The 13,083-nt window shown below is 46.0% G+C and overlaps 1 protein-coding gene across 21 annotated transcripts in view; it reads left to right on the forward strand.

Moving 5' to 3' along the window:
- LOC121589311 overlaps positions 1 to 13,083 on the forward strand; it is a 191,142-nt gene that overhangs the window by 54,942 nt on the left and 123,117 nt on the right. For all 21 annotated transcript variants that reach the window (XM_041908179.1, XM_041908137.1, XM_041908145.1 and 18 more), the window contains 2 exons: positions 86 to 586; positions 669 to 909. In XM_041908179.1, coding sequence (XP_041764113.1) covers positions 86 to 586; positions 669 to 909 — 742 coding nt within the window. The remainder of the gene's footprint in view (positions 1 to 85; positions 587 to 668; positions 910 to 13,083) is intronic.

A 13,083-nucleotide genomic window follows, 5' to 3' on the forward strand; every position in this document is an offset into this window, starting at 1 on the left:
AATTGATGAATTCTGATATTAATGGAATAATATTTGTGATTTTGATTGATATTTAAGAAAATAACATTTTGTTACTTTTTTGTAGATTGAAGATCAGGCGGTGGACCCAAATCTTCGTGATGGTGATGGTGCTACACCTTTACATTTTGCAGCATCGCGAGGACACTTGAGCGTGGTGCGATGGTTATTAAATCATGGTGCCAAATTGTCACTGGATAAATATGGAAAAAGCCCTATCAATGATGCGGCTGAGAATCAACAGGTCGAATGTTTGAACGCATTGATACAGTATGGAAATAAAAAAGAAGGTAACAGAGTAGAATCTCAGGATAATCAATTCATGCCTAGTCAGCACCGCTATGCATTAGAAGATGCGTATCAGTCTCAAGCAATGCCAGAATCATCAGCAAAACAGACACGAACGCGTAAAGCCTTGGCTGGGACTCATGCACACGCTGGAAAGGCACTCACTGCTGGTCATGATTATAATCACCATGATAACACGATGAAATCGTCAAAATCTTCAACTGGCAGCTCAGATTCCGAGCCATTTTATTTACATCCTCCAACTATAAGTAAAACAAAGGTATGAAATTGTTTTCATCAATGTAATGAAGTGTTAAGTGGTTTGTAATTAAGTATTTTTAAAACAATTTTACATGTATTAGGATGGTCTGTATTCTCGCCTCACACCAGATAGCTATTATGACCCAGTGTTATCAAATGATGGAGTCTATGTGAATCCTATGCGTCATGGGTCCACAACGCCACCCAGCCCGAGTGGCAGTGTTTCTGGAGAGTCCTTTTTTTTGCACGACCCCCAAGATGTTATTTACAACCGTGTCAAAGATTTATTTGATGCAGATATTACTATAAAGGAGGATAATGTCACCAATAATCGATCTATAGGTATGTACAATCATTTTTTTATTCACAATAAAATTTGCAAACAAACGAAGCATTTCAAAACGATGTATGTTTCAAACGTATCATAATTACCTAACATATTTAAGTTTTTTACTTACTTACTTAAACGATGCAGCTGCTTTGCGGACCTTTATTGCAAGAACGTTCGAATATTGTCACGTCATCTCGTCATCTCAACTCATACGTGAAAGAATTCCTCTTCTTATCGAAGCATCTTCCTATCGAACGCAACTAAGAGGGTTTCGTCAGATTTGGAGGCGTATATAGCTATATATAGGTGCTATATAGTCTCAGCTTCGTCCATCGTGACAGGTTCTTTAGAGTGAACTGCTTTCTCAGGTTGAAGAATTACCAGATGCTAACCAGCATCCTTGTGCGAAATTCAGCTTCCATGTTATTTTCGTTGACCCCTGACCCTAGAGAGGCGAATTATTAGAATACTTCAAAAGTGCGTTCACATAACTGTACATCACGCCTACGTTATCGATCCGCTGAATGGTTTTCCGTTTCGGAATCCTCTTTGATAGTTTCTGACTATTTCTTCGAGTATTGCTATTTTGTAAGCGGAATTCAACACCGTAATACAGCTGTAGTTGTTGTAGTCCAATCTGTCTCTTCTTGTGTATGGGGTAGATGATGCCGAGATTCCAATCAAAAGGCATCGATTCGCTTTTCTTGATAACAATATCATAATTTAATTCAGAATGATAGAAAACTATAAAATGTCTAATGGGTTTCAAATAACCTGGTAAAAATAATTACATAAATAAAATTGAAGTCTGCTTAGTTTCAAGGCTCGCTCGCTGTTACGAGTAACCGTGCCGACAAACCGCGTGTCCCTTATTATGGCATGCGGAATGTAAACAAGCTAAATGACAGGAGATAGGTTTAGACGTTTAGATAGGGTGACAAGATCGATCTTCGAATTTCGAACATTTCAGAAAGGGCAACGTTCGCTGCGTAACGCGATGGCGCAACGGCCATCGCGGAAAAAAAAGGGATAAATACACCGTGCGCAGAACAAACGGTCTCTTTAAAAGTTAGCGAACGATAGACCGCGTTTTTTAAAACTACTAAAATAAAAGCTTGTGAGTTTATAATCGGTCGATCCTTTTTTAAATAAAGTAAAGTTTGTACGTTAATAAAACGGTCGTTATACCTTGTTCGCCGCCGTCGAGGAGCCGACGGAGTTGCAGTTGCAACATTTTTTAAAAAACGCGTTTGCGATTAATAACGCGCTGTTTTAGTGCCAATCGCCAAGGCATCGTCGCGAGTGAGAATAGAGAAGCCTGCAGAATGTCCCGTACGCCGATCTTTCATCAAGGAGAGCCTCTACTCGAAGGGCTGGAGCCGCTTCCCCCCTCCGTTGGAAGGCCAAGCAGTACTGGCAGATCCGGCAGAACCAGTGCAGATCCGTTGGCCAACTCTACTTCCAGGCCTACGGACACTGGACGGGCGTCATCGAGACCACCGTCGAGGGCATCAACAAACCCGCGAAACGACACCCTGAACGAATTGGTGAGGAGAGCCCGCGAAGCTAAACGCGAGCTAGCGGCAATCGAGCGCGAGATAGCAGACGTTGTTGTGGAAGCAACGTCTTCGATTGCTGAAAAGGAGCAGGAAATAGAGGAGTGGCTGCATACTACGGATCGTGTCGGAGAGCTGGACCAACGGCCACAGGAATTTAACATTCCCGCCACCGCTACTGGGCCGATGCGTTCGGATAACCATCTCCTACCTCCCTACGCCGTCGAAGTGCCGCCTGTGACATGTAGAAAACCGAACGTGCAATCTACCGCGATTGAAGAGGAACTTCATCGGATCGATAAGCAGTGCGAACAACAGCTGCTTGAAGAGAGACTGCTCGCGATCGAACGGTGTGAACGACGTCGTATGGCGGAGAAAAAACGCATACTGGAAGAATCATGCCGCCCTTCTACAAGCCCAATCGCGAGACCTGATGAAAGGCTAGCTAACCAGTACAGACCAGCCGTTAGCTTTGTGCCAGTGATACCAGAAAGGACAACACCACACCCCACAGCACATAGTTACTCTGCAAATTTTCCGCTATTTAACCAGAGTCAAGTGTCAGCGCGAAAATGTACGAGCCGTGAATTGCCTGTCTTCAGTGGTGACCCTAAGGAATGGATGGCATTCATTTCGAACTATGAACACTCTACGGCGATATGTGGCTACACAAATGATGAAAATATGCTGCGGCTGCAGGCGTCTTTGAAGGGAAAGGCTCGTGAAGCAGTTGCTAGTTGTCTGCTATATCCCGATAGTATCCCTGAAGCGATCGAGATTTTGAAGGAGTGCTACGGCCGTCCAGAACTAGTGGTGAACACACTGATGGCCAATATTCGCCGCATGCCGCCCCCGAAGGAAGACCGGTTCGACGCCTTAGTGGATTATGGTGTCGCTGTGAGGAACTTCTGTGCATCGATAACGGGATCTGGACTGCACAGCTATTTCGATGGTGGACCCCTGCTGGAGGAGCTGGTGGACAAGCTGCCGCCGAATATAAGGCTGAACTGGTACTATTACCAGAACCGCTGTACACATACCACGCTGGCAGTTTTCAACGAGTGGGTGAAGGAGCTTGTACGCGCAGCCAGTCGAGGTGTAAAGCATACCAGCGGTCGTAGGGAGGTGAAGCATGACAATAATATACGTCAGTACGACCGTAAGTACGCTCATCAGTGCATTCATTCCACAGGTCAGACAGCAGTAACAACATCACAACCAGTTACAACTGAGGGCAACAATTGGTGTTGCTCTGCGTGTGGGGATGGATGTCCTAACGTGTCCAACTGCAGCAGGTTCCTAGGCATGAGTGTGAGTTCGCGTTGGACAACTATAAAGCGTGCGTCACTGTGTAGAACGTGCCTCCGCAAGCACCCAGGTGCATGCCCTGTAACTACGTTGTGCGGAGTAAATGGGTGCGAACGCCGTCATCATCAGTTGTTACACTCGTCCGGTAGCAGCCAACTATTATCAGACATCCCGCCAGAATTGAGTCGAGTCAACACCAGCTGTAACGTGCATTCTGCTACTTCCGGAGGAGTTATGTTCAAGTATGTGCCGGTTACGTTATATGGGAATGGGAAGAAGGTTGATACTATCGCTATTTTAGATGACGGATCGTCGGCAACGTTTATGGAACATGACTTGCTGAGACAGCTAGGCATCAGTGGCAAGCATCGTCCATTATGCATATCGTGGACCGGTAACCAAAGCAGGGTTGAAGACGAGTCCGTAGAATTATCTGTTAAGATATCTGGCGTTGGGTCATCTTTCATATATGACATGAACACGGTCCATACAGTTCGTACCCTTGGCTTATGTGATCAATCAGTAGAACCGAGGCAATTAGCCACTCAGTATAGCCATTTGAGAGGTCTTCCACTACCATTATATCAAAATGCCTCGGCGAAGGTCCTAATTGGCATTGATAATTGCTTCTTGAGCCAAACCCTTAAAACGGTCGAAAGAGGGACAAACGAGCCGTCAGCATCAAAAACCCGACTTGGATGGGTAGTTTACGGGCCATGCTCAAGTAGCGCATCAGATTGTAACCGGTACGACGGAAATACATTTATGAACGTCCATATCTGCCCCTGCAATAAAAAAAAAGACGATGAGATGGATCTGGCTCTAAAAGAATACTTCTCTTTAGAATCGCTAGGAGTATATCGACCAATGAAACAATTGCGCTCTGATGACGAAGAACATGCGCTTAAAATTCTTTCCTCGAATGTTCGGTTGGTAGATGGGCATTTCGAAGCGAACCTTCTGTGGAAGTACGACACAATAAAACTTCCTGATAATAAAGCGATGGCTTTGAGGCGTCACGAATGTCTGGAGAGAAAACTGCGCCGTAACCCAGAACTGAATAAAGCCATGCACTCCAAAATTGCAGAGTACGAACAAAAGGGGTACATCAGAAAGCTTTCACCGATAGAACAAAGCAGCAAAAAGTCAAATGACTGGTTCCTACCGATTTTTCCTGTCACGAACCCGAACAAACCTGGCAAGATACGAGTAGTATTTGATGCTGCTGCAAAGGTGAATGGGGTCAGCCTAAACTCGTTTTTACTGACCGGACCGGATCAACTTGTAGGACTGCTCACGGTTCTTTATAAATTTCGGGAATATAAGGTAGCAGTGACCGGTGACATTCGAGAAATGTTTTTTCAAGTGCGGATGAACCCGCGAGACCAACGAAGTCAAATGTTTCTCTGGAATGATGGAGAAATTGGAAGCACTCCTCAACAATATGTGCTACAGGTTATGACGTTTGGTGCAGCATGTTCTCCAAGCACCGCGCACTATGTAAAAAATCTGAACGCAGAAAGATTTGAAGAACAATATCAAAGGGCAGTCGAATGCATCAAATATGAGCACTACGTTGATGACATGCTCTCTAGTATAGAAACTGAAGATGAAGCTATCCAATTAGCACAGGAAGTTTGCTTCATTCACTCACAAGGCGGATTTGAGATCCGTAATTGGTTGTCCAATTCATCAAAGGTTAAAGCTGCAATGAACCGGGTTGAGCCTGGAGCAGAAGCACCCGTCGAAGTTGAACTTGCGACAGAGAAAGTACTCGGCATGTGGTGGAACACGGAGACGGATGTGTTCACGTTTAAAATCTCTCCACGATATGAGCCGCATACATTACTACAAGGACGAGTACCTACAAAGAGAGAGATTTTGAAAATACTCATGTCTATATATGATCCTCTGGGGCTAATTGGTCACCTTCTCATGTACCTGAAGATCCTGCTGCAAGAAGTGTGGCGCGCAAAGACTCAATGGGATGAAGAAATTTCTGGTAGTTTGCTTGTGAAATGGCAAACATGGGTATCCGTTCTGCCTAGTTTACAATTTGTGAGCATACCGAGGTGTTACCGGCAGGCCACGCATTTAAATCAATGTCACATAGAACTTCACATCTTCTGCGACGCCAGTGAGAACGGGATGGCCGCTGTAGCCTACTTTAGATTCGAAAGAGACGGGCTGATAGAATGTGCATTGGTGGGCTCAAAAACTAAAGTTGCACCGATATCCTTCACATCCATACCAAGGTTAGAGCTTCAAGCGGCAGTCATAGGAACACGATTGGCCCAAACAATAAAAAGCTCGCATCGTCTGCAAATCACTCGTGAAGTGTATTGGACGGATTCACGAACCGTCATTAGCTGGATTAATGCAGATCACCGAAAGTATAGCCAATTCGTTGCCGTACGCATCAGCGAAATTGTGGAAACCTCTAATGCTGTAGATTGGAACTGGGTGTCCACGAAAATGAACGTAGCCGATGAAGGGACAAAATGGCAAAAGGTTCCGGAACTCGGGCCCACCAGCAGATGGTTCCGCGGTCCCGATTTCCTATGGAAATCGACCAGTGAGTGGCCAAAAAAGGAAATGGAACCGGGTGCAACGGACGAAGAAATACGCCACAAATTACTGCACCACTCGATGTATATGCCACTATTAGAGTTCACTCGTTTTTCTAAGTGGCAGCGACTGCTACGAGCAGTTGCATACGTATACCGCTTCATAACAAATTGTCGAAAGGGTAAACTAAAACAACGAGGAGAGCTTACGCAGGATGAACTGGTACAAGCTGAAAATGCAATCTATCGACAAGCTCAGAGAGACGAATATGCGGATGAAATCGGGATGTTAAGCGATATCGAGCTACAATGTCAGCCTTGGAAAAAGCCACTCAAAAAGACTAGCCCGCTATACCAACTGAGCCCTTTCATCGATGAACACAAAGTCCTGCGAATGAAGGGAAGAATCGAGAAATGCATGTGGGTTGGCGATGACACCAAACGACCGGTGATAATTCCAAATAACCACTATGCCACCGAACTAATAATCAGTTGGTATCACGAGAAATATCGGCACGCGAACCATCAAACAGCACTCAATGAAATTCGACTTAAATATCACGTTCCGAAGCTCAAGAGCACTTATAGCCGAGTAAGACGCTGTTGTCAATACTGCAAGGTATATAAAACCGCTCCACAAAATCCTGCTATGGGAGACCTCCCGTACCAACGGCTAGCTGCCTACCAGCATCCATTTTCTTACACCGGGATCGACTACTTCGGACCGATGATAGTAGCAGTCGGAAGAAGAACCGAAAAACGCTGGGGGGTGATTTTCACCTGCCTCACTACCAGAGGAATACACATCGAGGTTGCGCATAGTCTTTCTACAGACTCGTGTATTTTCGCGATCCGCAATTTCACCGCTAGAAAGGGACTGCCACTGGAGTTCGTTAGTGATAGAGGCACCAATTTTGTAGGCGCATCTCGTGAACTGAAGGAAGCTGCTGCACTGATTGATGTGGACCGGTTGATGGCAGAGTTTGTGCAACCCGGGACAAAGTGGGTTTTTAACCCACCTGCAGCACCGCATTTTGGTGGGTCATGGGAGAGATTGATCCAATCAATAAAAAAGACGCTTGCCTCCTTTGACCTTCCTCATCACCCCACCGATGAGCTATTACGGGCTAGGTTGAGTGAAGTGGAGCTGATTGTTAACTCACGACCCCTGACAGAAATTCCACTCGAAGATGAAGCTGAATCTCCCTTAACGCCAAATCATTTCATTTTAGGCAGTTCGAACGGAAGCAAGCCTCCGCTACCCTTTGACGATTCCACTCCGTCCGTGCGTAAATCCTGGAAATCAGCACAACAGTTTGCAGACATGTTTTGGAAGAGATGGGTAATCGAGTACCTACCAACACTAACGAAGCGATCGAGATGGTACAAGCAGACGAAACCATTAGATGAAGGCGACTTGGTATTGGTTGCGGATGGAAACAACCCGCGGAACTGCTGGCCTAGGGGACGAATTGTAAAGGTGTATCGAGCTGCTGACAATCAAGTGCGGCGCGTAACTATACAGACAAATAGTGGTTTGTTAGATAGACCGGCAGTAAATGTTGCTATATTGGAGGTCGGCACAACGAAGCTAAGTCGCTGAGAGCGACTTACCGGGGGGGAGAATGTTACGAGTAACCGTGCCGACAAACCGCGTGTCCCTTATTATGGCATGCGGAATGTAAACAAGCTAAATGACAGGAGATAGGTTTAGACGTTTAGATAGGGTGACAAGATCGATCTTCGAATTTCGAACATTTCAGAAAGGGCAACGTTCGCTGCGTAACGCGATGGCGCAACGGCCATCGCGGAAAAAAAAGGGATAAATACACCGTGCGCAGAACAAACGGTCTCTTTAAAAGTTAGCGAACGATAGACCGCGTTTTTTAAAACTACTAAAATAAAAGCTTGTGAGTTTATAATCGGTCGATCCTTTTTTAAATAAAGTAAAGTTTGTACGTTAATAAAACGGTCGTTATACCTTGTTCGCCGCCGTCGAGGAGCCGACGGAGTTGCAGTTGCAACACTCGCATTATATAGACTAAGCATAAACCAGAGATTAATTGGAGTTATGCACCACTTGTCAAAAGATAACGCTTGCCTGACAAGCTGGCAATTTATTGGCTTTATTCAAAAAATCGATCGGTCCTAAAACTAGAATGAAATATCAGCATTGTTTGGCACAGGGCCCTACGTTGTGTTGATTTATTTTAATGTTATTTTTTGATAGAATTGGTGGCGCTGACGATGGTTTGTTTTTTATACTAAGCTGGGTATTCGTGTTGGAGTTATATGACCACGTGCATAATTTTGATGATATTTAGAAGAGTAGTTTTAGCAGTGAAGAGGTAAGAGTGAAGAGAAACCAAAGTCCATATAGGATAGATGTCCATGCATAGCTCATTTTTGCACTAATACAAAGATCTAGGATTTTAAAGTTGCCTCGTTCATTGCTAAACGTACTTGAAGTTTATGTTGGCACACTGGTGGACACAAAAATAGGAACTTTTTTCTGTGACCGAAAGACATAGTTCTTGTCAGAAATATTTGGTAGCCCTGAAAAGGACTGTTTATGTGGTTGTTGGGAGGAGGTGTTGCGGTGTTCCACAGAGCGAAAACACATTCTAACGGTCAATGTGGTGACCGTTATTCGCTATCACTTCCACACAGCGTTTGGCCATATCTTCGATGAGCTTACGGCATTCGCTTTCGGGTATGTTTTCCCACATAACCTCGCAGCGTGTCCATAGATCATCGGCTGAACGTGCAGGCTGGTTCTTAAGCTGACGCTTGAGAGTTGACCACAGATTTTCAATTGGGTTTAGGTCAGGACTCAACGCAGGCCACGGTAGAACTTGCACATCCTGGTTTGCCAAATAACATTTAACTGTTCGCGATGTGTGCTTAGAGTCGTTATCAAGCTGAAAGATGTATTGCTCTTCGTCTCCGAATTTTTGTCGGGCGTATGTCAACATCTTACGACTAAGTATTTTTCTATATCCTTCCGAGTTCAGTGTCCCGTTGATACGGAACAAAGGACCCGGGCCGTGCCAGGAGAAGCAACCCTGCCTGAGAAATATGTCGTCGGAATGCTTGAGAGATCTGGTGGATTACCAGCCCTGATGAAGTGTGGCTCACCGATTGCTAGGCACTCTCGTTCAGCAACATACCTGTTCGTCAAGAGAACATTAACTGTAACTGCTGGTATGTGCAGATTCAGACCACCTCGCTTCCGTGGTAGTGCCAGCTGATGAAGTGGGATCCAGATTCCTCCAGTGTCATGCCACAGAAAGGAACCAATAACACTAGTGACCTTCGCAATGTCCAATGCTCTGGCGCCACAAACTGACGCCACGTACCACAGCTTCGGTAGCAGGAAGGTGTTGGGCAGGTATACCTTCTGCACAAGATTTAAATCTCTCATGCGATGCAGCCACACTAGAGATCTAAAGTGCTGGATTACGACGTCCCAATTCTGTCCCATGTCATCTCGGATGTTATTCGAAAATAGAATTCCGAGCAGTCGAAGCCGTTGAACAGTGTGTAGCCTTGGGACAGATACTATTGTGCAAGCATTAACGATTCTTACGTCGAGTGCGTTGGTTTTGTCCACGTTGAGACGAGCACCAGGGACACTTCCAAATGTATTTGAGGCATTTGGAAGTGTTCGCACACGCTCGATTTTGTCAGGAGAGGTTGTCACCACAGAGATGTCGTCAACATATGCGTTGACCAGGTCATCCTGGCCGCAGCAAATGCCTTCTAGTCTTGTGATGAGCGGTTGAAGGTAAGGGATGAAAAGGTGCATGGAAAGAGGGTCACACTGTCGGACAGAACGTTGGATCGGGAAGGAAGGAGAGAGGTGACCATTAATGAGGATACGGGATGCGGACCGCTCACCAATAATTCTCAAAAGCCCCACCAACCTCGGATGGAATCCCAAAGAGAGCATGGTTTTGAAAAGGAAATTCCTATTGACGCGATCAAAAGCATGCGGAAGGTCAAAGGAGATGAGCTTACCACATTTTCGTTTCCTCTGCAGATCAATCACTCTCTCCTTAACGGAAAGAACAGCTTGAAAAATGTTGCGTGGTTACAACATATTACAACATTTTTGCGCTGCCGAAATAATCTCCCACTTCCCGATGATGCCATCGAGTCTGTGTTTGACCATCCGCGACAGAAGCTTGTAATCTGCGTTAAGGAGTGATATCGGTCGAAATGCAGACATGGTACAGCCTCCTCCCCTCTTCCTAACCAACACTATGACCCCGTCAACGAAACTTTCAGGAATCTTTCCTAAGAGGGCCTCATTAAGAACTACAAGAAGCTCTCTATTTATGATGCCAGCACGGTGATAAAACTCTTTAGGAATTCCATCCGGGCCAGAGGACTTCCTCGAAGGTGACTTTTTAATTGCATCGAAAAGCTCACCATAAGTAAACTCGTCCATGCAATTATTGTTGGCTTCGCAGTCCTCGGGAATAACGCGTGTGCTTGTGAATGTTGTTTCTGTGGTCGTTGTGGATGTGTCGGTTGTTTTGTATAGATTTTTGAAAAAGCCCTCAACATGAACATTTATATCCATTATCTCAGTTAAGGACGATCCGTCATCAACCATCAGCTTGTCGATCACCGTTCGCCTCCTCCTTTGCTCCCCTAACTGAAAGACCGACATGCTCTCTCCGCATACGCGTGTTTCATTAATGCAGGTGAAGTCCACGGAAAAACGTCTCTCAAGGAGAAGCATTTGTCCTTTTATACGATTTATATTCACTAACTCGTTAGGGTCCGTGACATATCGATCATAGGCGGACTTCAACCCCCTGTAGAGTAGTTCATGATGCAAGCGAAAACTTTGGTACCGTTCATTCGTTTTCCAACGGAAAAACGACTTTATTTTAGGCTTCGCGAGCTCTACCCACCACTGCATCCACGAGCCGTAATTTTTACGTTCTCTGGTCCAATAGTTCCACTTGCATCCGAACTCCTCCAGATTTGCGTCAGTTAATACATGTGGTCTCAGTTGCCAATAGCTATTGCTGTGCGAACGGCTCGGCGGGATTGAAAGGCAAACACGAACGGTAAGCGCCTTGTGATCGGAAAAGGACAAGACATGCATACTGGTCGCTCTTAACTGTGTTTTAAGGGAAGAGAAGACATAAAAATGATCGATACGTAAACCCGAACCACTTGTGACATAAGAAAACTCCACTGAGTTATCTCTGAGAAGCTCCCAGCTGTCACACATGCCCATGTTGCTTACAGCGTTTTGCAAAGAAAGATTAAAATTTTTCTTTACTTACCGGGATTACTGCTTACCGGGTTAGGATCCATCGCAACAAAACTTAATTAATCTGTAGTGAAGTTGTGTGTTTTTTGGCGGTCGACCAGGCTTACGCTTGGACGCGCTCATAACACTAAATGTTGACGAACATGAGGCGTCACTCTGATTATCCGTTTCCGGATTTTGCTTGCGTTTAACCGCAAGCGGTTCGTCGTGGGAAGGGATGGAAAAGGATGTGGAAGGGATTGTGAGCGGCTCTTTGAACACTAAGGCACCTGAAGGCGCCCGGCATTCCACACTCATGGGCTCAGATGCTGCCGCATCGTTAGCATCAGTGGCAGCATCCGTAGCAGCGGCAGCATCGGCAACAGCAGCGGTAACAGCGGCATCGATAGTAGCGGCAGCGGCAGCATCATTGGCAGCAGAAGCAGTAAAAGTAGGATCATCGTCAGTACCAGTGACAACTACTGCAGGAGCAGCAGCGGCAATGTAATTTTCTACATGCGTTGCAACGGCACCAACGGCAGCACGCATCTTCTCCTCGGGTTGCTCACCACTGGCTTTCACGCTCCGCTTCGGCCCCGAAGGCCCGAAAGCGGCTCGATCGGGATCACAAGCCGATTAGCCACTTTCGATGCAGTGCTCGCTCGTGGCTTAGTAGTGGTTGTAAAGGAAGTGATTTTGGCCTTCCCTTTGCGCCGTCCCGTGGTGTTAGTACCTGCGGTACTAGTTGATGCCATGTTCGCAAAAGATGTTTGTGCTGGTGCTTGCTTAACGGTACTTGCGTACGATTTTGCCGCACCACTGTTGAGGAGCTGACCCACACGGTTTTAGATGCAGCTAATATCATAATGCAAAGCTTCATTGCAGTGACGGCAAGTTTGCTGCTGTCCGCGATACAACACACCGGTCATCTCACCACACACAGTAATGAAGGAAGGGATGGGTTTCGCCAGCTTCATGCGCACTATGCGCACACTCGACGGAATCCCGGCAAGCCGCGTTTCGGCTCCCCAAACACCGGGCACAATAGTGAGCACTTCACCGAAGCGGTTCAGCTCAGCGGAAACGTTTTCGTCGGGGATTCCTGGTGGAAGATCACGAATTTTCACCTCCGTCGCACCATCCACCATCTCAATCGGATACTGCTTCCCCTCGTGCGTGATGCAGTGCTTCTCCGAATGCTCCTTCACTATGCTTTCCGCACGTTCAAGCGTTGGTATAGTGACGTAGACTGCACTTTGCGCAGTGTTGCGTTGCACGATCTTCACATTCACACCCGTTTCTAGCACTTCAAAAAGGAAGTTCACGGTTTCTTCTAGGGTGGGTCGCTTGGGAGCCTCCGAATAGTCGATACGGAAGGTGTTCCTTCCATATCTTTCGGTCGTACACATTATGGCTTGCAAATCAAAACAACAACACGTCCTCTCTCGTTGACGTTTGCAAGCGAACTAAACTAATAGTAAT

Source organism: Anopheles merus, chromosome X (genome assembly GCF_017562075.2).
Source record: "Anopheles merus strain MAF chromosome X, AmerM5.1, whole genome shotgun sequence".
NCBI classification, from domain to species: Eukaryota; Metazoa; Arthropoda; class Insecta; order Diptera; family Culicidae; genus Anopheles; species Anopheles merus.